The sequence below is a fragment of the Hemibagrus wyckioides genome, linkage group LG22 (genome assembly GCF_019097595.1).
Source record: "Hemibagrus wyckioides isolate EC202008001 linkage group LG22, SWU_Hwy_1.0, whole genome shotgun sequence".
NCBI lineage: Eukaryota > Metazoa > Chordata > Actinopteri > Siluriformes > Bagridae > Hemibagrus > Hemibagrus wyckioides.
In genome coordinates this window covers 2307277-2335192 of record NC_080731.1, presented here as the reverse complement: position 1 = coordinate 2335192, position 27916 = coordinate 2307277, and the positions used below count along the sequence as shown (strand labels likewise).

The window sequence follows — 27916 nt, the reverse complement described above, 5'->3', positions numbered from 1 at the left end:
TTGCATGGTGCGGAATCCCCGCGGCATTATGGGAAAGGGTTAACACTGACCTAGTTTCTGTGGCAACAGTGAGTGGTGCATGACATCACGGCTACAATTATAGCACAAGACCGCCTTCAAGGCTGCGGTCATGTGACAGCAGCGTGTGCGCGTGTGTATAGAAAGTCGGGGGAAATTTTGAGTATGTGTGTGTAAAAGATTGTTTAAAGGTAAAGGATCGTACAGGAAGTTGTCGGTTTTTATATTTAAAAGGCTCTTGAAGGTCCGGGCACTGTTTCAGGGTCTCATTGTTCGGCTTTTCACAGTCTGAGAAATATATTTTACCACAGTTATTTATCAAGAAAGCACACGTGAGCTCAGTTTGAGCTCATTCTCTGGCATTATGTACTACATAGAGTATTAAATCATATTCAGGCCAACCAGTGAGGTTCATTTCTGAGGATGCTTGCCTGATTAATCATTCTCTCTTCATGGCTTTAATAGGCTGTACATGGACGTTTTTCTTTTTTTTAACCAGTATGTATCATCTTTATCTCCACCACCACAGTGATGTCTGATGCACATTTGTCTTTTGTACTATGTCTGTCTCTCACTATTCTTGGAATTCATAGAAGTAGCTTTTTTTCTTCTTCTCTGATTTTAGGGCCCCCTGCTTCCTGTTTTTTTACTGTGTGTAAATGTCGTAAGTGCAGTGTGTGTAGATCGTTGTCTGTGTAAGCATGGTCTTGTACACCAATACTTTTTGACAGATATTTTTATCATCTTCGTTAGGCATAGACAAGACTAAAACAATGCTTTGTACCACCAATTAAACAAATTTTTTCGGTATCTCTTTATTTGGCATCTCTCTCTCCAAAAGGTATCTTTCCTAAAACAGTGACGTATGATTGTCATGTGATCCCCATAATTCCAAGATGGCAGAGCAAAAGCTTGTTGCTGTTTTGGGATGCTGTTTTCTGTATTAGGGATTTGAATGTCCTGCTTGACTGTTTTGTATAAGAAAGCATGTTTTGTTCATCAAACAAATGAAAATGGGTCATTACACATGCACAGCAAGCCATTTTTGACCTTTTTATTGTGGACGGAAAAGCAACTTCTCTCTTGTATGCCCACACACTCCATGCTTTGTATTTGTTTGGTAGTGAGTGTTGTTCAGCAGTTTGTGAAAGTGTGTCTTGTCACTGTTAAGATCAGATGTTTAGAATTCAGAACCTTTGTTTTTATTATAACCCCAGAGCAAAATAATCCATTGTGCTGGAGTAGGGTGTCATGTTATGCCTGCCTGAGAAAGATGTTAATCTTTGGGTTTACTTGATGCAGAGCAATATTTCACCTTGATTATCATAGAGACACAAAATGGCAGGGCATTATCACTACCTTCCTCATATGGTGCAAGTCACCTGCAGAAATTCTCAATGGCTGGAGTTCATTGAGATGAGAAACTATTGCATATGGTGATCTGGTGATCATGGTGTATCGACTGCCTCAGGTTATACGTTATTGTTGTATATTGTGTCATCATCTTTTGGTGTTTTTATCATTTTGTGAAAGCCCTAATTGTATTGTGATTGGATTTCCTGGGTTGTTGTGATGTGATGTGTAGTGCTGGAAAAGGAACACACGCAATACTGCAGTCCACACTGCAACAGGATCCATAAAGTGTTGCTGGCCCTTTAAATGCGGCTACGTCTGCCTCGAACATATGGGGAGCTAATCTTAGCCTGACTCCTGCGAGGAGGAAAGAAAGAAAACCCTGGCAACACGCCACCATTCAGAGCTGGAACAAGATCATTTTCTCTGTCTTTCTTTCCCTCTTTTCTCTATTTAGGAACATTACAGTACTATCCTGCGATGACACTGTTTAAGGCATAATGTATTTTCTCTTGTGCTGTCTGGTGTTTTAACCCTTTTGTTTTGCTTTGCAAATGACCTCTTGGTCTCAGATTTAAATCGCCCAACAGCCTGTTTCATTTACAAGGCACATCAGTAACATCGACCAGTTTTGCTGTGTGTTTGGTTCCTTCTATGGACTCTTCTCATTTCCCTTCCAGCATTATTGTTCATCGAGATGATTCTCGTGCTGGTTTATTCTCTCCATTCCCCCTCGTGTGTCCCCTCTCCTCAAATTTCACCTGTTTTTTTTTTGCTCTTTGTACAAAGAGCACTCTCTTTAGCCTTTTATTCTTTGCAGGTCCACCCCCCCCCCGTCCCGCTGCCTTAGTGAGAAATGAAAATGGCTCCACCCTTCCCCCATCTTCTTCTCTTTCTCCCTATGAGTGGTAGGAATATATGTCTATGGGGTGGGGGGTGGGGGTGGGGTTTTGCACGTTGCGTGACGACTTACACGTGCCGAGTGTCAGACAAGGCAAAAAGGCAACACACACAGACAGTCAGACAAATGCAGCAAGGTAAATATATGGTGCATCAGTGCGATGGTTGAAGCAAAAATGAAGGAAAGATGGTGTGATAAAGTGCAAAGGACAAAAGAATGAGCGAGACAAAGTAAAAGAGAGAGAGAAGGAAAGAAAAGATAAACAAACAAAGAGAAGGTGTCAGAAAGAATTAGAGAATGCTGAAAGAGGTTAAAGATTACATTAGGACATGGGTGGTATAAAAAGAAAATGTCCATTCATGACTAACGACCCCATTCTAACGATCTCACTGACCCTAATCATTGTGTCCTTCTGTGGCGATATGCCTTTACTTGCAAATGGTTGGATTTAACTGTTTAACAAGACCCAGCTATGCTCATCATCTATAATGTCTCTCAAATGCTTAGTTTTGTCAACAGGCATTTTTTCATAATCTCTTATCCCACAGAAATGGGCTCTTCTTAATTTAGTTCCTCGGGGGTGTTTTAGACAGGTAAGTGCTTTAGATTTCTTTTGGGAAAAAAGTCTTATTTGGAAATTGTTCAGATCTGTTGATTCTATGTAGAAGCTTTAAGAGTTCTCCTAGATGAACATTTAAAGTACCATTTGGGATGTTAAATGGAACATTCGTCTCAAGCAATAACTTCACCCAGGTCACAGTGGATACTGAGGCAATCCCAGGCCCACTGGGCACAAGACAGGAAAGTTCACCCCAGATACAATGCCAGTCCATGGAATAGTGGAATGAATCCACTCCTACATTTGCAAATGAGCCTAATCAACATAACCAGTACACCAATCTGCATGTGTTTTGGGAATATGGGATACTCCACACAAAGTAACCTGAGGCCAGGATTAAAACTGGGTCCCTGAAGCTACTCACTGCCGCATCATGACACCTAGAGAACATTATGGTCCTGAAATTATTAAATGCTTTTGAGGTTTATCTCAAACTGTTGTTATGTAATGGCATAAAAGAAAACAAACAAACAAACAAAAACACTAGACCCACAACCAAACTGCTCACAGTTGTATTCCATACTTGGTCATCTACATGTTTAAGGCATTCTGAAAACTCTAGTGATGTTACTGAAGACATGCATGATCGGCATATTTTGAGTTGAACCTCCATCACCTCCAGGGCAAAACTAAAGAAGCAAACACTGGGGGGTAAACATGTTTTGTCTAAGTTGTGGAAAATTCCATAAATATTTGGCAGAACCTACATAACTGAAAGTTCTACATTACTGAAGCATATGTAGCATGTTAGATATGTTTATTAGTTAGCTGACACCCATGGTGTGTATGGTGTAATGAAACAAAGTCTTCTGCTGACTCCCAAAAGCTAAATAAACTCTATGGCATACAGGTGCTCTTCTATGAGATATTCGTAGTGTGTGTAAGAGAGAGACTTTGTGTTTGTATGTGTGTAGGTTTGCCTGGGGGTGGATGTCAATGTGTGTGTGTGTGTGGGAGATGGAGAGATGAGTAAGGTGATGACTCAGACGTGACTGTTTAACAGAAACAGAAAGACTGATCATTTTAAACTAACATTCATCAATGTGCTTCAGAGATCTGACTGGATGACTTACAATGCCACTACTCAAGGTCAGTCCCTTTTAAATCTTCACTCTCCTGTACTATACCTAGTGTGAGGACAATTGGTGGATATTCAGAAAAGCTAATGAGTGTCAGAGATGTTTATAGGATATGAATATAAATACCATTATATGATTAATCATGATTGTGTTTGTGTTGGAGGGAGAAATAGGCAAGAAGAATGGGAATGATCTGGATTAAGATATTCCTAAAATGGTCACAGATAACTGCAAAAATATGAACTGCTCTTTATCTAGATCTCAATAATAAACAAAGGAAGTGTGTATAAGAATGTTTACAACATTCCCATATATAGTTTTGTACAATTGTTAAATCAGCACAACCAGGGGCACTGGTGGAATAATATGTAAACCCTGAAATGTGACTTTTGGAGAGCTCTTTTTTTTGGTAATAAACTAAATGCCTTTTGTAGCTGATATTCAGTCCTGAAAACAGTAGGCACTGTTTGTACATTTCTATTAATCTAACAATCTATCTAATTATCCATTTCATATAAAGCTGGATATGTTTTGTCTGAACCCTTTTGAACTCTTCTTAAAAATCTATAGAATTTACAAAATGTCTCACATTTATCTTAGCTCAAAGCTGAATTCTTTCATTTTCTTAAGCCCCAGTAAACATAAATCCCTTAATAAGTATGTACATTAATGAGTATGAATAATAGACTATTTGTTTTAATGGCTACATATAGATCACAAGATTAAAATGTAGGTCACCAGTCAGATGGTTGTTAGGTAGTCCCTCTCGCATAACTATATATCCCCAATGAACATTCTGTTCTAGTCTAAGTGAGACCCTGTAAAAGTAGCTTGACCGTTAAAACTTAACAAAAATAAATAAATTAGTGCAGCCTACTGTAATTATTCTAAAGCTTGGTTGTTTTATAGAGCTAAACAATTCAGATTTTGTACTTGATAATACTTGAGTGGCAAGGCAGTCAGGGATTCTTAGATAGAGACTTATCAATTCGACCATGGCTACTTGGCCAGTTCACTGGTCAGCCAATTCAACTACTGTTTATCGTGTTCTATATATACTGCGTTCAGACTTTGCTGGGGTTTCTGCCGCAAAACACATTGTAGGGACATTGTTTAGTGTTTTACATTATATTTTAAAAATTCTTACTTATTTGCAGCTATGAGTTGTTTGCAGTCATCCTAATATCTGGTATAATTTCCATATACAATAAAGTGGTTTTTAAACAATTATAAACTGGGATGAAGTTAAAGTGTTTATATTGAAATATATTTCTATATGGACCGCCTATAAGTAATGCTGAGTAACAAGCAGATGATGGGTAATAAATATTGTACTTTTTAACATTAAAAACAACAAGTTATGCCCACAGATCTATAGCTGTCATCCTTCCGCTGTCATTAAGAGTTTTAATTACAAATATTATTAATGTGGCAAAACTGTTTGAAGGTAGATGTTTAAATAAAAATTTCAGGTCATCATTGTTCTGACTGCTATTTGACATCCAGTCGCAAATAACTGTGATTTTATTCTGCATGTTTGCTCATTCTAGTGAAATTAATTTCTGGTTATTCCACTGACACGCAATACATGACGTGCTTCTAAATTGTTTTTTAGATGTAAATGTAACAAAGGCACTGATTTTAATCCACATTTCGGACTGAGGTCCAGTAGAAACTGAAGTGCAGGTATATGTGGTTTGCAGTAACTAACCTTTGGATGGGCACTGCCACTCCAAGGCTCCTACTCTAAGGCTGCCACTCCCATTTTAGTTAAAAACTATGAAGTGTGAGATTGTGTGCTGTACAATGTTGGTCGCTTCACCACAGATCTGCATAGTGTTAAGACGTCAAGCAGTAGTGTAATGTTTCATTATTATTTTTCCACATTTATGCTGGCCAAATGAAACTAGGCTCCAGGCTGGATTTGGCATGTAGGCTTTGTGGTTAACACATGCTCTGAATGTAATCTACATTTGGAGTATAAAGTCTTTAAAAAATTGCCCTTTCCACACTTATATCCAGCTGTCAAGGAACTCTTTGAACCAAGGTTCAAATTTTTTCAGCGAACATGTAAAAAATGATTGCACATCTGTATTACAACTCTGATGAGAACAAACATGTATGAATGCATGCATACTTTTGCTTGTGTATGCATACAATCCAAGTATAAATTCTCAGTTTCACATCCTTGATGATGTAACATAACAGTGTCTTGTGACCTGAGGTTTTGTGGCTAGCTTGTTGGTGTCTTGTGATTTAAAGTGATATTTTCTCCTTTAAACTTTTAAACATTAAACATATTTTCTGGTTTGTTTGCAGTACAGGTAGAAATTCATAGATAAGTTGTGTGGGTTTATACATTTTTTGTTCCTGTGTGGATTAAAAATGACTGCCGAGCTTAAAGCATTTTAAGAAACTACATGGTTTTAAATGTTGGTATAATAATTTTATCAATTTGGCAGGTGCTAGTGTGTTACTTGGTTTTTTAATTATAATTAGCCAACACTCTTGTATTGCTTAGCAATGCATTCTTTGAATCTATCGACTTCAAATGGCACTTGTTTGGAGGAAATTCAAATGTTACTTCTAGGGTTCTTTTTTTTTTGAGGAAGTCACAGGACTTTCTGTGTTTTGTTGATATAGACTTTCCATAAACTTTAGGGCAGTGTTATTGTTTTATATTGTCTTGCATTTCCAGTTGTTCTGGTAGGTTTCAGGGAACTGAACTCCAGTTTCTAAAAATCCAAAACAATGACATATTAACAAGGAACTATGCAGTACCTGGATTTTTAAAGGAACAATCATAATATACGTAATCTTCTTTTTTTTTAATCCCACTTTGTCTTTATTTCTGTGTACAGTTTCTACCAGTATTAGACCATCTCTACTGATACTACTGTAGGTTTTCTCTTGTCTTGTTTGACAGGCTCAGCAAGACAAGATAGTTATACCCGAATGATTCTAATCCATGCTTTCAGATCATTGGTTAGCTGTTATGGGTGGAATGGCATCTCCCCAAGCTTGTTTATGTGGCTTTCATTACTTACACATATATTTGCTTAGTGGAAATGTCTGATAGTTGAAATGAACTATTTCATAATTTAGAGTATGGTTTTGTCCATGCAAAGTTGAGGAACTGAGACAGAGATCAAGTGGGTTCTAACATCATGACAAAATAGGGAGATCTTATGCTTTTCAGAGCATGACTAGTCATAATGTAAAATGACCTTGGCAAAGGACACAATGTAGAACAACTAGGGGTTTGGCTCTTTTACCATTGGTGGACTTGCCACTTGTGCAGTTTTGTCTCATGTGTAATGCTCAGCATGCTAAAATTATTTTGGAATTTGTTATTTTACAGCCACAGCATCTAATATCTTATACTATTACCAAAATAATAGGTGTGAGACTATGGCTATGAGTAGAATGTGTAGTGAATGCATGCTGTGTGATTTTATTTGTTTGTAGTTTTGTCCGCAGGATTAGAATATTGGGTGGGAGTATTGTATTATATTATTAGAACCTGGGTTGGCATTACTGAATATTTGCTGATTTTGAAACAAGGCACTGGTGCTCTGGGTTGACATACTGGTTTAAAGTATTTGGTAGAAAAATTACTTTGATTAAAGGCTAGGGTTTGGTGTAATTGGTCTGGATCAGACTTCTGTTACAGTATTAGTTTAGAATGTCAGGGTTGTGTCTTTGGTTAGAACATCTGAGTGAAGCATTGAGTACTGACTCACAGTATTGGAGGTTTAGGTTGGAGCACTGGATATTGTGCCAAGCATCAGATTCTTCTCATATAGATAATATGAGGATTTAGCAGTCCCCATGCATTGTGTATACTTTCTGGTCACAAGATTCAGAAAGATGAATATTGTCTGGATCTCCACACTCCCTTTCCTTATATCACTCTCACTTTCATGATAAAAACTTTTGTTTCATTGCTGTATAGTGTATATATTAATGTGTTGTGAATATTCTTTTATTTCTTTGTGATAATCCTGCTACATTTTCCTTGCTGCAGACAGAATACACTAAGTACTGTAAAATAAGTGCAGTGTCACCAGTAAGAGATTAAAAAGGAAAAGGAGCAAGTAATCAGACTGGTTGGTGGGTGGGTGGGTGAATAAATGTTGTTGTGCGTGTATGAGGCGGGGTAGAGACCTTCATGTTGTGTGGTATGACACATCTGTCTACCCTACTCGTACCCGCTTTGGGGTGGGAGGCGTGGATTTTTGATGATGTTACAGTGATGTCATGCTCACTCTCTCTCTTTCCTCGTGCTCTCACTCCTCACCCACTGCCAGTGACTGAGCAGTTTTACCTCTGCTTTTTGGCTTCCGCCCATGTGAGTGTGTGTGTGTACGTGTGTGTGCACGTGTGTGTGCGCGCATGTTTTGAGTAGTCTTGCCTCTGCTGTATACATGCCAGTGTCGACCTCGCCGTTTGGAGTGACGGGACTGGAGAGTGAAAGAGCAAGACGGAGTCTCTCTATCCGTCTGATTCGGAACTGTAGAGATGCAAAAAAGCAAGTGCATCAGGAAAACGATGAAAATGGCGAGAGGCTGTTTAGGGACAGAGAAGAGAATAGTGAGAGATTTGTGTTTGTGTATAATCCAGTTCAAGAGATTTGCTACCAACTGTGACTGCTGTACGCTAACTTGTGAGCGGTTCTTCTTTGGAGACATCGATTTATAGAGATGCTAAGACTCAGCTAGCAATGGAGGGAGAGAGCAAATTTAAAAAAGATATCAAAGAGTGGATAAAGGAGAAAACACTTCAGCTGCTATGGGCAGGCAGTTAGCGGGTGGAGAAATGAAAGAGGGGAAGATTTTACTCTGGGAAAGTTGCTGAGCACTAAGCAGGAGAGAAGATTTTTGAGAGCAGGATAAAAAGATCACTGTAATTTAAAGCAACAAAGCATGCTTCCCATGTTTTTCACACTGTTTTATTCTCTTCTCTGGAGTCCTGCATCCCTCTGTCATCTTTTTCCTTCTTCTCTCTCCCGTTTCATGTTGGAGGAAATGCAACTCAGCAGCAAATGTGAAGTCTATTTTGTTCTTTATTTTTATATATGTTCTTCCTCCCATTCTATGTTTTTTTCTTCCTTTTCGTTTCTGGTTGCAGACTTGTCATGCATTATTTTGTGGTTCCAGTTTGGTCATTGCCTAGCTCTGCTCCCTGTGTATCTCATGCTTTGGGCCATTCTCAAATGTCTTCATACACAATTTCCCAAACCGAACATGCATATGAAGGTTTTGGACATCTGCTCCTGCTTTGGGTGGACAACCTTTAAATTATGACTCTACAGTTCCCAATCGATTCTTAGGCTTATGCTAGCAAAACTAGATTGGAGACAAAAAACAGAAGTGATAAGAAGATATGATGAGAAATGCGCCACGAGTGGAGTCTTTGAGAGCAATGCGTATTATTGAAGAGCGACTGCCGAAAGCCACTCTATACAAGGCAAGAGAATATAAAAATATGCATCAACATGTACTGTGAAATAAAGGGAAAGGTTTGAGCCACTCGATTGTGTTAAGCGTTATTCTGTATTATTTTTAGCTGATGACAGCTGCCAGCGCTTGGAGCCAGCGTGAAGATTGAACAGCTGCAGCCTCCATGTTGTTGAGCAGATTCGGGCAAATCACCTGCAAAACAAACTTCAAATATCAAAAGCACAGCTTGCTCTTTTGGTTTCCTGTCTTCTTTTAGGGAAAGCAAGCCTAAATTGTTGTAAAAATGGTGCTCATCTCTGCATCTCATTCTCTTTCTATCCACTGCGGCTGCAGCTAGCATTCATCCCCCCGTTCACGGCGCTCTCCTCCATTCCATAGTACGTGCCCAGTGTGAGTCAGATAATGGCCTCTCTCGCACTGCGCAAGCTGAAAAGAGGAGGGGGGAGGAGAAACAGGAGGGAGAAAGAGCGAGGGAGAAGAGAGAGGGAGGGAGAGTACAGCGATAGAGTAACAACACAGAGAGAGAGAGAGAGATAAAGAGAGAGGAGGGGTTAAAGACGAAGCAGACCGTGAACGAGAAAAAGGGAATATAGAGAAAGGGACGAGAGGAGCAGAGAGACATAATGTGAGAAGGAAAAGGAGAGAGAGCGATTGCAGCAGCAGTGGTGGCTGGAGGAAGAGAGATTGAGAGAACAAGTGTGTGTGGGGGAGGTGTGTATACGGGTGTGTGCGTGTCTGCACGTGCGTGTGCGTGTGTATGCCGCACTGAGACAGAGAGGGAAACGGGAGAACGAGGAAGGAAGAAAAGATTCACTACCAGCTACGTTCCATGCGCTTTTCTGTCTACTCCACCGTCCATTGTCTCTGCATCTGCTCTATCAGGACACAAACACGCACAATGTAAGTACACCTCTGACTTTTTTATTCGGCTGTCTTTTCTGAAATTGCCCTTGTATATTATTGTCGTGATGGCACCAGCCTGTGGGTTATGAATTGGTGTGTGCGTATTTATCTGTGTGGATCTGTGTCCAGCTGTCTGCTCTCAGGCGTCCCCCCTGCACTCCCCCCTCCATGCCGGTCTCCTTTCTGCTTTGTGCTGTCATCCTCTCTGGGCATCTGGTGTGCGTTTGCGCGCACGCGTATAGCTGTATGTGTATAGACACCAATGTTATGGCTCTATGCCAGAGCTTGTCTTCGTCACGTTGAATTTAAAGGGCTCTCTACGGTACACAAACACGTGTGTCAGATAAAACTAGCTGGGCAGCCCATTCTGGTTGGGTGTGTTAATGTTTTGGCAGCATAAAACTGGGAGAGTGGAAGAACTACACTGTAGCATAATTTTTTGCTTTCAGCAGGGGCTGGGTGTCTGTGCAGTCGTGTTCTTATAGAAGTGAATGGAAAGGAGTGGCACATTTATGGTAGCTATTTATTATTCTTACCTGCTGACAGTGTGTTTCTTTTCATCGCCTTATTAAAAAGAGGAAAACTGTTGTAAGAGAAGTGTGGTTTAGCTGTTTCAAAACCAGCTCAGACTCGTGACCGGTGGGTTTTGGCTTGTAAACCATGCTTTCTGCATTTCACAAACTTCTGAAACGCACACAAATTCACATACAGAGCAGCAACCCTGTGGTCAAATGCCCCTGTGGGAACTTGAGCAGACAGTGTTCATCGAATGGGAACAAAAATGCACAATGAAAAGGTGTCCTTTATGGCAATATAGTGAGAAGAGTGCATTTTCATAATCATTCATGGCCAACATTGTTTATGGTAAAAACCTCAAGATGATAAACAGGCATAAAAGTGAAATTACCATAGATCATTTGGACACTGAATAAGTTGTTTAATAGTGACAGAATTTTTTGCTTACATGTGATGCTAATAAATGTGGGCAAGTTGTGAGCTGAGAACATTCTGGAACTGTCAAAGCATAGCCACAAGATCCTCCTTTGAAGGAGTAGTGAAGTTTTTAAAGTATCTACATAATCAACAAAACAGTTCTCACACCCCACCTCCACAACCCAGCTGGATGGGTTTTAGCCAGTGTATGTTATTGCAAAATATTACAGGAGATGTAAATGTGAGTATACTATTTGCTGTTTTGAATTATTTTACAGTATTCATCTTAAGTATAACACCCAGCTAGCAATACAGTGAAAATAATGTATTTTACAAATGTACAAATCTAAGGTTCATTGTGAGTATACTATGGATGATGAACCCTCTTCTATGTACTACTGTGAATAAAACAAACAAAAACTCTGATACACAAATTAAGTTTTTCCTATTTTGGGGGAAATCATCAAGCGTGGCACTCAGGGACTAATTTGGAAATCTGGTGGTACTTTTTAGTTACTTAAATTATATTGTGTACTAGTTCATAATATTAGTTCAAAGGGTCCAATGTACTGGATTTGTGAATTAGCATTGTATTCCAAAACTGTATACACACTAACAGTTAGCAGATTTGAGGTCTCTAATATTTTGATCTTTTCATTTTTCTTGCAGACTGTTTCAGTGGCGGGTTCAGTGGATGGCCCCAGCAGAAGTGGCCAGATGGAAATTGACCATGGATGCCTGGAGAAAGGCGTATTGAACCAGGAGCTGTCCAATGGGCTGAGTCGGCATGGAGAAGAAACAAATGGTCTTGAAGGTGCAGCTTTGGCAAAGCTTAGCCACCAGCACCAGGAGACATTAACATGTCTTCCCCAGACACAGGGATGGGGGCCTGGGAATCCGAAAGGATCCTCTACCCCCCAACAGCAGGAGGCAGGCTGGAGTGACCAGAGCACAAGTAGCTTGGGGAACAGTGTAGACATGGAGAATGCTAGAACTCTGGTGGCCTTCTCAGCCAGTGCAGGTTCCCTACCCCCTTGCAGTGTTCCTCAAATTAGTCATAACCCTAATACACAGCTGTATGAGAAATTCAACCAGGAAATGGCCAATCGAGGGGATGACAGTAAGCAAAAAACATGGATTGATGATCAGCACTGCACTTCAGAGGATCTGAACACACTCCAGATCGCTTTAAATCAAGCTCGTCATGGTCACAAGCCACCAAACTGTGACTGCGAGGGACCTGACTGTCCTGATTACCTTGAGTGGCTGGAAAAGAAGATCAAAATGGCAGGCAATGGCCAGGAAAAAGGTGTTTGCAAGTTATCTGGTGCTTCTCAGACAGAACAACAACACTATCAGTCTCAGCCACAACCTCAACCTAATGGTGCAAACACCTCTTGTGGATCAGAACCACAATCACAGAACCCTGTTAACCAGCCTCCTGCCCCAAGACCTTATGGCCCCCTACCACCTATTCCCTGTTCTCCCAGTGTGCTATCCATTGCTAAAGAGAGGAATGTCAGTCTACAGACAGCTATTGCCATTGAGGCCCTGACCCAACTATCTGGCACTGGTGGGCCTGTAGGAGAGTCAACATTTGGAAACTCCAACCATGCTTCACCTCATCCCCACTCTCAAAACCAAGATGGGCTCCAATTAACTGCTTCTTCACCTGGATCCATTTCATCATTGCCTGCTTCCACTGTACCCCAATCTTTCTCATCTGGGCATTTCCCTCAACAAAATTCTTCTTCATGGGAGCAACACAGGCCTGAATCACAGGGTCCTGCACATCAATACAGGCCCCCCAACTCCCCCTTTTCAACCTCACACCCATCCACCCCTAGTCCATCACCCCACCAGTGGCAACAGAGCACTGGAGCAAGCTGTGAGAAAAGCTCTCCTAGGAATCCATGGATGTTGAAATCTGAAAATCAGGCTTGTTTTCCACACCCTTCCCATGGCAGCAGTGACCCAATGTCTGAACTCAAACAGCTTCTCGGAGACAGCAGTGGAAAGTACACTAGTACTACCTTCAAGCTTCCTGCCCCACCTCAAAATCTGAAGGAACACCTAGTGATGCCTCATGTCAAACCGGAGGTCAACAATGGGGACTTTCCAGGTGACATGAGTGCAGTAATGGGCCAGTACAGGATGATAAATAGTCAGCAGCAATTTCCAGCCCACCAGATTTCTCAGTCTATTAGAAACTCAACTCAGGCAGCACTGCAACAGCACCTTCATCATAAACGTAACCTCTTTTCTGGTCCTCAAACTTTCGATCTGCGAGCACCAATGACGAGCCAGACTCTCCGCAAATGGTGGCCACAGTCTACACCAGAGAGTCCTCTAACCATCAAGCAGGAACCCAAGAAGAAAAAGAACACACAGAGTTCTCTTCTTCTCAAGCAGTCTATGGGTGGACTGCTTGGTTCATTGGGCCCACCTCTTCCTAAACCTAAACAGATTATCATAAAAAAGCCCAAGCAAAAAGCGTCTCAGCCTCTCTTTCTCCCACAGAGTCAGATAACAATACAGAAATCAAGCATGTCAGTGAGTATACCATCCCCATCCCAACCTACACCATCTCTACCTGTAATGGAAGCTGCACTTCCTTCCTGTCTACCCCTATATAACTCCTCTCAGGTGGTAGTGAGCCAAGCAGCTCCTGCCCAATCTCAGGAATCAATTTTGAACAGTAGTAGTACTCCCATCTCTGGAAACACCCCCCTAGATTCTAGCCCCCTTAATGTCCCTGTATCCCCTGCCCAGGATGAATTGACTAGCTCAGAGCCCACCACAGTAGCTGAGGATACCCTGGCTGCAACCACTTCCACAACTCAGACAACTGCATCTCAGTCCACTCAACCTCTATGTGGCCTCAATTCCCTAGATCCAAAATTTGAGGAGCTAATTCGTCAGTTTGAGGAAGAATTCGGGGACACAGCTACCCCTGTCACAGATGCATCAGAGCAAGGCTTTGCTCCTTATGTGGTAACTGAGTCACATCCAAATCAGGACAACTCAGGACAAGCCAGACCTCAGTCACCAGACATAGAAAAACTCAACAACGTTCCAGTCCCAACAAGTGAGGCTGAATCCAATCTGAAGCAGGCTGAAGGAGAGAATGAAAAGACATCCATGTCCTCCAACCAGCTTTCTACCATCAAACAAGAAGATGAAGAGTGTGAAGTAGATGTTAAGCCGTCAGATCAGCTATTGGCTCTGGCAACAGAGGCCTATCTGCAGCAGCAACATCACAAAATCCTTGTAAACCCCTTCACCACAACCTGCTCTCCCCCAACTAAACGCATGAAGATTGAATCATCTGGTGGTGTAACAGTGCTTTCCACCACTGCCAATTTCTCCACTGCAGGGCAGAATCTAGATACACCCACAAAAGAGAGTTTTCCCTCATCCCCTTCACTAAAAGGTTTTCTGGAATCTCCACTACATTACTTAGATACCCCAACCAAGAGTCTTCTGGACACACCTATAAAGAATGCTCAAGCAGAGTTCCCCACCTGTGACTGTGTGGGTGAGTATCCCATATCCCGGGTTTTTTAGTTTAACTCATGGTTCTGTAACATTTTGCAGTGCAACTAGAAACAGTTCATTAAAGTTCTGCAGGTCTTGAATATCTGCTCATATGTATTTGAAACTATAATACTAGTAAAGAGTTCCTTAACTTCCTCATAAAACATCATCATGAATACTTTAAAATGATTACTATTAAATTCCAGCATTATGAAATCATTCACTTGCTGCTTTACTGCCACACACAGTATCTAGAAGTAGGTTAATTCAAACTTAGAGTTAAACTCAGTTTTGCCTTGGCACATTTGTCCAGTCAGTGCTGTTCCATGTTGGAGAATGCATGCTACTTTGGGGTCCTTCTCTCATCTTTCAATGTTCTGGCTGCAGTGCCTCTCCTTGGGGGTAGGCAGCAGGAACAATAGGCCTTATAGAAGGGGTCTATTGTGTCATATTAGACCAGGGGTTGCCAGACAGTCCTGACCTCTACAAGCAATTCTGTCTCTTATTCTGTCAAAGGAGCAAACACAGAGCCTGACTGGGTCCTTATGAGAGCTAAAGATAAAAAAACTGTGCTCATATAGCACGTGATGCTGTGCATACAGTGGTTAGACATTTAAACAAAGAGAGATAGGTGAAAAGAAAAAAAATATATATATATATATAACCTATGTATAGTTACCTCCTAGGTTCTAAGGGAAGACAGACTGTATTATTGGTTATTTTAAACATACCCTATTGTTTTTTTCAAAATGTATGTATTCTATCATAACATTTGGATGTGTAAGACTAGCTGTAGCTGAATGCTTGTTGGCGTTATTATTGTCACCCAGTAACTAAGGTCACCCGGCAACCAGTCTCCCTAGTAAAATAACCACACACACACATACACACACTACTGCCAAGAGCACAAGGGAAAAACAAAAAAAACCCCATACAAAACAGGATCAAATACAGTAATCAAATACAGTATTCCTATACAAACAATCTAATGGATTATATTCTGAGCTATTAAACTATCTATACTACAGGTTTGGCTTGCCTAAGACATGTTTCTCCTTTATTTCTCTATGTCACTTCCTCCATCTGGACCAACCTATTTTACTACTGACACCCAAAGTGGAATGTGACCTTAAGTTCCCTCTGCCCCAGACAAGCGTTTGCTCTCATATGCACACACAGATACACACAATGACTCACTCCTTGAGTGCTCCTTGCCAAACACCACATTAAAGTCTCTTTTTTACTACCATCCCCAAGCTACATTGACATTAGGGTGCATCTATTATGTTCTTCTCAGCTATTTACTCTCATTTACTATTGTACAGTTGCCTGAATGTAAAAGCATAAATTGTATAAATGTGTAAATGAGGACCATAAAATCCTCATTAAGCTAATTTGTTTTTACTGGTCCTTCTCTCACATTCTTCAATGTCTCTATGTCCCCAGAGCAAATCATAGAGAAAGATGAAGGGCCATACTACAATCATTTGGGATCAGGGCCAACTGTGTCTTCAATAAGAGAGCTTATGGAAAACAGGTGAGAAACTCTAGTCTAGCCCCAGTAACACTGATATGCCCTTCCTAGTGTCCCTTTTGTCTGCATCAGTGGGTGAACATGATATCATGGATTCAGCTGGCATTAATGTTTATGCATTATATATAAAGTGTCATATCCATTAATTGGATACTGAGAAAGAATATTAAGTGCTGCTTTCATACTAGTATTAAGACTAGTCTAGATTTACTTTTTGTTTAATAAAAAGTTGAATAAATAATTAGCACATGATCTAGAATATAACCTAAATATTTAATTTCTGTATGACATGCTCAATTTTTAATTTTTTTTTTTTCCTACTGATTTATTGCTTAATCTGTATTGTATTTTTGTCTGCAATTGATGAACATGAGCCAACAAAACTTTTAATTGGAAACTCACTACATCACATCCAATCAGTTTCATATATTTTAGTTCTTATCCATTTCTATGTCCTTAGACACTGGAATTTTGTGAGGCAACACCTAACACCACAACATAAACCTCATTAACATTAAAAGCTGAATGGGAAAGTGCATTATAGCTGAACAGAAACTCAGATATGTACATGTGAAGCCAGATGATTGCAATCAATTGTTTTATCTATCTGGTTCTGAACTTTAAACAAGGAAAAAGCTGCTCCTGCATCTGTGTATAATTTGCTTTAGTAGTTCCCCTAGTGCCTGTTTTTACAGTGAGCATTATAAGAGAGTTGTAGCTAGAAGATCCTGGCACAAGACTTTTGCACAGCTGTGGATAAAAATGTCTCCTCTCCATTTCTATTTGCTTAGCTCCATTTTTTGTCCTTGCTTCCTCCTCCCGCTTTCTGTTGCCATCCCATCCTCCCTCCTGCATCTGCGAAAGCATCCCTAGGGAATCCCTGACCCATAATGCAATGGGAGTAAAGAGGAAATAATCACCGTCAGCAGATACAGACGACTGAGAGAGAGAGAGAGAGAGAGAGAGAGAGAGAGAGAGAGAGAGAAGGAGAAATGGTTGTATTTATTTAGTAAAACAAGAGCAAGTGACCACAAAACAAGTGTGGGTGTATTTTAATAATCTTAATATAGAGCCGAGTCACACTACCTCAAAAGGCCAAAGGGGTAAGTGGAAAAGGAGTTGCGAGTGGGGGTTGCATCCGTTTGCGCATTCAAGACTGACATAAGAACTCAAAATTTTGGACCCTAAGCTGATCCTGACGTGACCTCTGACCCAGCTAGGGCCACCCCATGGAGCTTGATCCTTCTTCACTGAAGTGTGTGATTGTTGATGAATGCATGGTGGGTGTGTGTGTTAACCCTCAATGATGCTGTCATTATTCTCCAACTTAAAAGACCATGTTGAGGGGTGGGGGTAGGGGTGCTGTGCAAGGATTCCACACTGAGTATAAGGCCATCAATGCAGTGTCTCCTGTTAATATATAATGCATATATAGGTAAATATATGTGTAACACACTCGTGTATCTATATGCTTTTGTCACAGCAATGTAATGCAATTCTGGTGTTTTTATGCTAAACTAAATATCATCAAGAACAGTGCTTAGGACCAGAAAGCTCAGAAAAACATATTTGGATGGTCTAGCTTTTGCCAGAAGTGTTAAGACCTTTGCATTCAAGGCATGTAACAGAAAAACAATTCTAAACAACTCAGACACCAAGGCAGGCTATTCTGCAGTAGTATGTCGTTTTTTAATATGGAACTGGGCATTGACCCCAAACGCTACATAAATGGTAAAGAGCTTCATTAAGAGGGAAATTGCTAAATGTTTGTAAAAGTTGTCAATCCAAATGCTAAATTTTTGGTCAAAATGATATATCTCCCTCAGTTCCTAAACAGCATTCCATTCTAGAAGCTACCTAAAAAATAGCCCTGATGCAAATGAAGGTAAACCTGTTTTTGTGTTTGCCACTGCAGGTATGGTGAGAAGGGTGAAGCTATCCGTATAGAGAAGGTAGTGTACACAGGAAGGGAAGGCAAGAGCTCCCAGGGATGTCCTATTGCAAAATGGGTAAGTCTGAAATGTCACAGACATGTACCAGCATGCCAGTGTCTAACTGATATAACCATAAATGGTTTATCCTTTAGAAAAATTGGAATTACAAAGATTAAACTTTCACTCAGAAGTAGCAATGATAAGTTCACTGAGAGACAACCTGTTCTTATTAGCCAAAGGCTATAAAGCAGCATGGGATTGCACTGTCTTAGCATGGGTTTATAGTTCAGTGGTTCACAGATTAAATCAGTCATAGTACCAGAAGCAACATTTCACTCCCAGATATCCCTCTGCTGCATATAAGCAGTATATGCTAAAATATTCTACTGTATAAACAACTGTTTTAACATATTTCACTAAAATGTGTACACTGGTTTAAGTATAATAATAATAAAAAAACTTTTCATACACAAACAAAAACAAATGCTACAATAGATATGGAGAGGTATTTTACAGTTCATCCTATGTTAGTCTCTACTTCCATATAAGCATATACATTACATTGTACTTGTATAGGTGAGTCACATATAGGTGCATACAATTGCCAAAAGTATGTGGGCACCAGACCAATCATACCCATATGTGCTGCTCTTCTGGGAAGGCTTTCTGTTAGATTTTGGAACAAGACTAGGGATCTGTGCTCATTCAGCCACAAGACCCTTAGTGAGGTCAGGCACTAATGTCAGATGAGATGACCTGGCCTGCAGACAGCATTCCAATTAATTTCAGGTTGAGGTCAGGGGTCTGCATAGGACACTCGGGTTTCTTCCATGCCAACCTTGGTCAAACTCATGAACCTCAATTATTGCACAGTAGTACAGGCTAGGCCCCTTTGTTCTAGTAAAGTGGAATTCTTAAAGTGATAAAAACACACTTAGATATTAGGTGTGTGCTACAAACATTGCAGAAATAATTTGGGGAAAGCCTGCATATGGGTGTAATTGTCAGGTGTCCATATTTATAGTATATATACTTGTATACATATAATATATGTTGCCTGTGAATAGCTAAATGAATATATGGGCATTTTATCTGATTTTCTTTCATACAAATCCACATCTGTCTGACGCAATGCAATACATCCATATTAAATATAATATAAAATTGCAGGCGAATAACATCTTTATATTAATATGCTTTTATAATAATGTATTGGTGGATTGACATATTAATGGTTGTAAAATTCTATATACTATATAGGTTGTATATACTTTGACCCGGGACTTGTTAAGGTGTGTGTAAATGTTATAGTAAAATTTACTTAAATGTTTACTTACCATTGTTGTTGAAGGCTGTCCAGTGTCAGTGCTTTGTAAGTCTGGTCTAACTCAACTTTTCAGACACAGGAAAGTCTTTATGATGAAGTACATTTTATTTTGCAATATTTTAGTAACATGACAGCCCAAAAGTGTTTCATGCATTACTTATTGAATTCTGATTTTCAGAAGATCCATCATTAGTGATTTATGGAGAGTTTAAAAACTGGTGTTAGTTTAAAGACTGGAACAATATGCTTGTAATGAATCTAGGTGTAACTTTGATCAGTCCGTGTCTGCCCCCTGCAGGTGATCCGACGTGGCAGTGAGAAAGAGAAGTTGCTGTGCCTGGTGCGAGAACGGGCCGGGCACCACTGTGCCAACGCTGTTATCATAGTCGTCATTATAGCATGGGAGGGTATCCCAAAGGCTCTTGGTGATAAACTGTATCGAGAGATCACTGAGACCATCACCAAATACGGCAATCCTACCAGTCGCCGTTGTGGCCTCAATGAAGAGTGAGTGAGGAAAAATGTGTATTTTTCTCCTGCACATTCTACACTGCTTCTTGAATGAAATTTACAAGATATAGATATATAATCAAAGATATATGTTCTTTAAACATTTATTATGTACATTTTTTTTAAGCAGGTAGCTTTGTTGCCTCTTAGCTGCAGGGTCCCCAGTTTGATGTAGTTGTATCATCTCTAGCAACAAAATCAAACCAATCAATCATACACTGAACCAAAAGTTACAGTGTGTAATGTTTTATCACTTATAAAGTTATACAGTTTTTAAGAATTTGCATTATTTCAGCTATCATTCATTTATTCAGGTAACATTTTGCTTTAGCAATAATGAATGATGAACTAAGCTTAGACTAAAACTAAGCTTAATCCTATTGTTAAAACAATATTATAGATTGAACCAGACAGGTAAAATTCATCACAACAAACTTTGATGTCTAAAGTCTGAAACTGACACCCAATGTCTGAAAGCTTGAAGATAGTTTGATATTGAAATAAGAGTGGGAGTGTTATTAGTTGAAAGACAGAAGGAGTCAGAGAGTGATACAGATAGACTGACAGAGAGATAGATGGAGAGTTTAGCACTGATAGTGACATGGATGAAGTGAGTGTCTCTGGAACAGGTACACTGATAAAGTGACATAAAAAAGAGGTACTTCAGGCCTTGTGCACAGTGGTGAGTTTTGACAGTTGAAGTTTGAATCATGATAAATCCAGGACATAAGAGAGTAACCACTGCAAGTCTGATTGGTTAAAAAAAGATACAAGTTGATAAGTCAGAAAACCCTTAATGGTTGTAGTCTGAAAGGTTTTGGACTTGCGTTTAGAAATTTGGGTGATAATAATAATCATTGTAAACATCACAAAATAATGTCAGCATTATCAAGTAAAAAAAAAAAGAAACTCTGCTGTTCCGTGGCTCTCTACCACTTTGTCTTTGGCCCATTGATTGTGTTCTGACGTGCAGCTTTGTTTTGTGCAGCCGTACTTGTGCGTGCCAGGGAAAAGACCCCGAGACCTGTGGTGCTTCGTTCTCTTTCGGGTGTTCTTGGAGCATGTACTTTAATGGGTGTAAATATGCCCGCAGCAAGACCCCCCGCAAATTCAGACTGCAGGGAGAACACCCCAAAGAGGTTGGTGACTGTACCTAAATTATAAAGTTTCTCATTACATTGTACACAGTTGTATGAAGCTTATTAATATAATTAAATGACTGAAAATTCTCATTGCATTCTAATTCCACAGGAGGAACTTCTCAGGGATAATTTTCAAGATTTGGCTACTAAGGTGGCACCTGTATACAAGAAGCTGGCCCCTCAGGCATACCAAAACCAGGTAAGAGCTGCCAAAGGATTCTCTCAGACATTATATTTGTCCCAGGATTAGGCCCTCCCCTTTTTCTAACTTAACCAGAAAATATATAGAAGATACACAGACCTGCTCCAATAGCCTGAGCACATACAGGCTTTGGAACTGCCATAAATGTTGTGTGAAAGTAGTGAGTAGTAACATAGATTCACATATGTGCTACTATTAAAAGGAAACTACTTAGAAAGCTGAACCACCACCTCATAGCCAACTTGCTGCTTCTTGCAAGTAAAGCAGAAAGATAAGGGAGAATAAAAAAGTGTGTTCTGGTCTGTTTTCAAACCTTTGCATATTCCATTTTTTCCCCACACAGTGTGCATCTGAGAAAATGGCATTAGACTGTCGGCTGGGGCTCAAAGAAGGGCGGCCCTTTTCTGGCATCACTGCATGCATGGACTTCTGTGCCCATGCTCACAAAGACCAACATAACCTCTACAACGGCTGCACTGTGGTACGTGCTGCGAGTGAGGGTGTGTGTATGTGTTAGTTTCAGGATATGTATTAAAAGAGTTGACATTTCCCAATGACATAAAAGCTGATGTATTTTGGTGTTTTTGGTAGCAAATCAAATAATATTAAAAACAAGTCTTGGGACCAAGATTTGACTTTGGTAAACATACTAAATGTGAGACCATAGTAAACAAGTCATTCTAAATAGTACTTCAATAATCAATTCTATAGTAAGATTTCTTTGAAACATACTGCCAAGCACAAGGAAGTAATAAGATGTAAATAACTGTTTTAAGAATAATAGTTGATGAACTAATTTTTTGTTTCAGGTTTGCACTCTGACAAAAGAGGACAATCGGGCAGTGGGTGTAATCCCAGAGGATGAACAGCTTCATGTGCTTCCGCTTTATAAGATGTCTTTGACTGATGAGTTTGGCAGTGAAGAGAACCAGCGGCTGAAGATGCAAAACGGTGCAATCCAGGTGCTCAGCAAGTTCCGCCGGGAGGTACGGAAGCTTCCAGAGCCTGCCAAGTCCTGCCGGCAGCGGCGGCTAGAGGCCAAGAAAGCTGCGTCTGAGAAAAAGAACAAGAAACAGCATCTGTCGGAAACACCCGAAAAGACAATAAAGAAAGACGTTTCTCTGCATGGCAATAAAGGTGAGACTGTTGCATATGCAGACACAGTAATCGTGTGGATGTACCACACATCCTACAACACATAGCCATTAGTAAACAAACATTGTTCTTTGTATGCAAAAGTCTGTGTAAGGACAATTTTGTTTGCCCAAATTTAAAATTTAAATCCTGTATCCATTTTAGCAAAACAACCCTGATATCTAGTTTCTCAACATGATATAATGTTTTTATGTTTTTGTTTTGTCTTCTTTTAGCAATTCCAAAACAAGAGGTGAAGCCCACCATCAAAAAAGAATCGGTTGACCACTTTCAAGCTGTCAATGGAGCCTTGAATGGCTATCCGCCCATTGGTAATGCCAAAATGTGTCCTGATCCCTACAGTATGAATGGTGCCTACTCTTCCATTCCTGGTCCCTATGCAAGAGGTAGTCTGCCTTCCAACAGCCAGTCTTCTACACATAGCCCCATCAATGGCTTCCATCCTAACCTCCAAGGGATGCCCTACAATTACTACAACTATGCTCAGAAAGGACTTTTGCCCCCTGAAGTCTTAGGTTATGTAGGTCATAATGGGACCTGTCACAAGGCTGCTGGAGAAGAACAGAAACCCAATATCCAGAGTCTGCAGGCCAGGCTGATACCAAACCATTCTGATCACCACCACCACCAACAAGGGGTCAGCATGGCCAACCACAGCTACCTACACCAGTCTGAGCATTCTGAGACTACAGCACCCCTTAAACGTGCTCCATCTGCACCTCCAGATCAGATGCACCGTGTCACACCAATAATCAAGCAGGAGCCCATGGAAGTACCTCTATATGAAAGCAGAACAGATGGGCAAGTCCGAAGTTGCCCTGTCACTCCCAGTGTCACCCCACAACCTGACACCTGGCTGGGGCACACACCCAATGGCAGCTTAGCATCCAAGGGCTGGGATGTAAATCTCAGACCAGGCCAAGCTCATTCACCCTTCACTCCAGAAAAGCAGAGGCTCCACCAGCAGCACCATAGCCAACTTCAGCATTCGAAATATGTTCAACAGCAGCAACAATGGCGCTCCTACCCTTGTACTCCAGTAGCCTCCCCTAGTCCTGCTCCAGCCCTTAAGACAGGTCCATCTCCAGCTTCTTCCCCTCACCCAGCTACCCCACAACACTGGGGAAGCCCTGCACCCAGTCCACAGCCCAAGACTTGGGTTCAACCAGGGTCCTTGAATTATGGGCATGGTGGACTTAGACAGGGAACCCCTGTTGGGGCTTTCCCAGACAAGATGCTGGCTGAAGCAGCAGAGATCCGAGGCTCCACTCCCCTAGGCCTCCAGGAGAAGGCATGGAAATCTGGAGGTGCCTCTGCAGCAGGAAGCAATCCATCCCCTGCTCCAGAAGGTCGCCTGTTTCCAGACGCACTGCAGAAAGTGAATGGACAAGCATGCTGGGACAGTGAGGTAGAAAGTGAACGAGAGCATGAAGAGGAGGAGGTGTGGTCAGACAGTGAGCACAACTTCCTGGATCCCAACATTGGAGGAGTAGCAGTAGCTCCTGCACATGGCTCCATTCTCATTGAATGTGCCAGACGGGAACTGCATGCCACCACACCCTTGAAAAAACCAGATCGAAGTCACCCGACCCGCATCTCCCTGGTGTTCTACCAGCATAAGAATTTGAATCAGCCCTGTCATGGACTGGCACTATGGGAAGCCAAAATGAAGTTGCTAGCTGAGAGAGCAAGGCAGAGGCAACAGGAGGCAGCTCTTCTAGGTCTTTCACAGGAAGACATCAAAGCTTACACCAAGAAACGCAAGTGGGCTGATGGACTATTAAGTTCAACCTCTGAGCCAACAAAAGACAAGCGGGAATGGGTTACACGGCTGGCCCCAACACTGCACACCACCACCACAGTCACAGTGTCACCCTACGCCTTCACTCGTGTCACAGGGCCCTACAGTTACTTCATGTGACCTCTGAAAGAAAGGGGGCAGGAAGTGGAAGTAGAGGATGGAAAAAATCTCTCCCTACTCTGTATCTCCTCCGAGACCAACCAGAGAGATGGTGGATAAAGAGACTCATTTTTTTATTATTATTATTATTTTTTTTTTACCTCATGTTTTGGTGGCAGTTTGGGAGACCCCCAAATGAACATGCTGCCTATGGTGCTCTTGTTCTCTCCAAAATGGAAGGGATTTCATAGTTTACCCTCCCTAAGTGAATTTAATGATCTTAATATTATTTCTATTATCAATATTATGATTGCTATTGTTACTGTTGATGTTATTACAGGTATTGTTATATTATGAAGATGACTATTTTTTATTTTAATTGTATTGTTTTTCTCAGTGTCATTATTATGATTGTTTTAAGCCCCCTACCCTCTTGATGAGGAACAATCTTGTCTTCGTCACTCTTCCTTGTTCGATATGAATGTGTGAACAAGATGAATGAATTTTGCTTTTTTGGCCTTTACCCATCAACCTCTTCATAGAACAGCACCTTCACATCATTGCAAGCCAAGAGTCTACAACCTATACAAGATATTCTGGAGAAGGACAGTGTTTGGCAGTGGGCTAGTTCCATTCTGTGGTCACAGAATAAAGACCAAAACAAATTGACAGAATCTGTGGCACCAGTGGTGACCTTTCTACTTTGTGCCACTCATAAATACCGAGCATTTTCCTGGTGCTTTTTTTCTGTCTTAGCTGTCATTTGCCCTCATCATCATTGCAGCTGGCACTGGACTAAGGTGCTCTTTAACAGCAGAAAAAGTCCAGTTAAGCAACCAGCTGACCTGATTAGATGTCATTGCCTGACGCTTTCTCATCATCAACCAGACGGTGCTGACTCATTTCTTTATGGTGCAGTATCTAGTTCCTATCCATGAGACAGCAGTAAGTCAATGCTCGCTCTGAGGTGCTATTGCAATTTAGCCCACCCTAACAATGCCCTTAAAATGACCTAGAGGTGGACCTGTGTGCTGCAGCACAAATTAGCTATTTTAACCTGTAAACTGCTGGAGGTGTAGAACTCTCCTCCAAATGTGAGGTAGTTAGCTGACAGGCTAAAGCTTCAGTGAAAGAGAGTTCATTCAAGAGGATTGGTGCTACTCACTAGTCTTTCCATGCCTCTTTGCTTTTGCCCTGACAGCTGATCTCCCCATAACACCTGGAATTTAGGTGCTTCTGTTCAACACTTTTGCTCATGTGTGAATGTGGGGAGAGCTGAAGGGCTGCAGTTGGTTTACAAAAGGCAGCAGGCTTCTTGGTGCTTACAGATCACAGATAGTCTGGTGCTTTTGAAGCTGTCCTCTAGCTCTTTACCTCGTGTTGAGACGTTGACCCAGTCACAACATGCTACTAATACATGGGCTCTAGAGACCGTAGGTCTTTGGCCTACATCCACATACTTATCTACTTTTTTTTTAATTATTTATTACATATAATGACTATGATGATTATTGTTATTGTGCTTGCTGTAATTTTGTTTCATTTTAAGCAAATTGTAAATAGAAGAAAAGATTTTATAAAAGCACTTTTAATCTTGATTTTAAGGAGGAAAAATGATGATAATGGAATATTGACAACTTGAATCCTAATTTTTTTTATGGAATTTTATTGGGAGAGATAGAAATGTAAATAATTAAATATTTAGGTAAGATTATTTAACTGGTGAGGAATAAATCCTGAATGATTCCTTTAAGTTGTCAGCATGTTAAGCCCTCAATACTAGAAGAAGAAAGCTAGTCCTGGTCAGTACTCTTTCTCTGACACTTATGGACCTTGCTGTGTATCCTCTGTACTTAGTGTACTGCTGTTCTTTTTAATAAGTACTGTACTTAGACCGATACCTCTAAACAAGCACCTATAGCAGCTTCCTTTTGCATCACATGATCCAGACAGACTTGAGAACAAAACCAACACCACCACACAATTGGGGGTTTTCACAGGACAAGATCATGTGACATGATATAATTATAATCATGTACACCTTTGGTCACAGATATGTTAAAAGAAAAAAAAAAAAAGCTAATTGATTTCCTATTTAAAAAGCGCTTGTTCAAGTGAAAGGCTGTGCATGTGTCTTGCACTGTAACAGATTTTCAATAGGACATGAGATTTTACACCTTAGCAAGTTTCATACAATTATTCTTCTTATGGTGCGAAACTTTTTTTAGATCATTGTGTTTTTTTTTCCTTGAAGCCACTTGATTTCATATTTGACAGAAGTTAAATTTTTAAACATGGTGCTACCTGTAGAGGTCACTGTAGAAACGCAGAGCATAGCAAAAGCTATGTCATTTTCAAAATCTTTATATGAGCCATTGTCTTGGTTTTAAGTGTATAGGAAACATCTATGGTGCTGACTGCATTTTCAAATTTTCCTCAATCATGTTGAAAGAATCTTATGATTATCTTGACTTCAAAAGCACTCAGATGTTTTGGCAGTTCTATCTCTCTCTCTCTCTCACACACACACACACACACACACACACACACAAGTTCTCTCTCTTTTTAACCCCTAATCCAAAACAACTGAAAATGGTACTTGAAGCAGATATTTAGAATCAGTGATATACTGGTAGAAAATGTGTATGCTATGGAGATGAATAGACTGTTAACCTTTTTACGATTCTCTTGATTATACCCAGGCATTCCTTCCTTTTTGTCTCACACAAACACACTCAAGCTCAAATGCTTTTTGTCCCCTCTCTAAGCATTCAGCATCAAAATCATGCCCAGTTTTACTTATTAAATGACAACAAAACAAAACAAAAAAACAAAACAAAAAAAAACAAAAACAAATAACTGGCAGCTACATTCCTATTAGTTAAAGATTGTTATTGGTTCTATTGTTTCATGTCAAGTATGCAGTATGTTTTAAAAAGATTTCTTTTGTTTGGTCTCTCCTTGTAGCTGTATGGTGTATTATGTGAATACATAGTGTATGGGATAAAACCCACAATACTGTTTTATGTTCTTTAAAAGTAAAAAAAAAAAAGAAAAGAAAAAAATGAAATAAATAAAAAATACCTTTGCCTTCTCACATTGTTTTATAATGCCCCCATGCTTTCATACTTACAAATTTGTATCAACACCAACACTAGCTAAACCAATGCCAAATCACCTAGTAATTACTCACAGCATGCGTTTATATTTTAAACTCAAATTTTATTTATCACGTACACAACCACACATAGATCAACATTTGTCTTAAAAGTAGAATACAAATAGATGCGTAAGGATTTCAGCGAGGGTCAAATTGTGATGGCTAGATGACTGGCTCAGTCCAGTCACTCCAAAAATGCAGCTCTTGTGGGGTGTTCCCAATCTGCAGTGGTCAGTTTATCAAAAGT

The 27916-nt window shown here is 40.4% G+C and overlaps 1 protein-coding gene across 2 annotated transcripts in view; it reads left to right on the top strand.

Annotated features, from left to right (window-relative positions):
- The window catches only part of tet3 (tet methylcytosine dioxygenase 3), a 42762-nt gene extending 15156 nt beyond the window's left edge, over positions 1 to 27606 (top strand). For both annotated transcript variants that reach the window (XM_058374422.1, XM_058374424.1), the window contains exons 3-11: positions 11938 to 14806; positions 16252 to 16342; positions 18255 to 18348; positions 19899 to 20107; positions 21099 to 21249; positions 21362 to 21451; positions 21798 to 21935; positions 22264 to 22591; positions 22825 to 27606. In XM_058374422.1, coding sequence (XP_058230405.1) covers positions 11938 to 14806; positions 16252 to 16342; positions 18255 to 18348; positions 19899 to 20107; positions 21099 to 21249; positions 21362 to 21451; positions 21798 to 21935; positions 22264 to 22591; positions 22825 to 24530 — 5676 coding nt within the window. In that variant the 3' untranslated portion in view covers positions 24531 to 27606. The remainder of the gene's footprint in view (positions 1 to 11937; positions 14807 to 16251; positions 16343 to 18254; positions 18349 to 19898; positions 20108 to 21098; positions 21250 to 21361; positions 21452 to 21797; positions 21936 to 22263; positions 22592 to 22824) is intronic.
- The last annotated feature ends 310 nt before the right edge of the window (positions 27607 to 27916 follow it).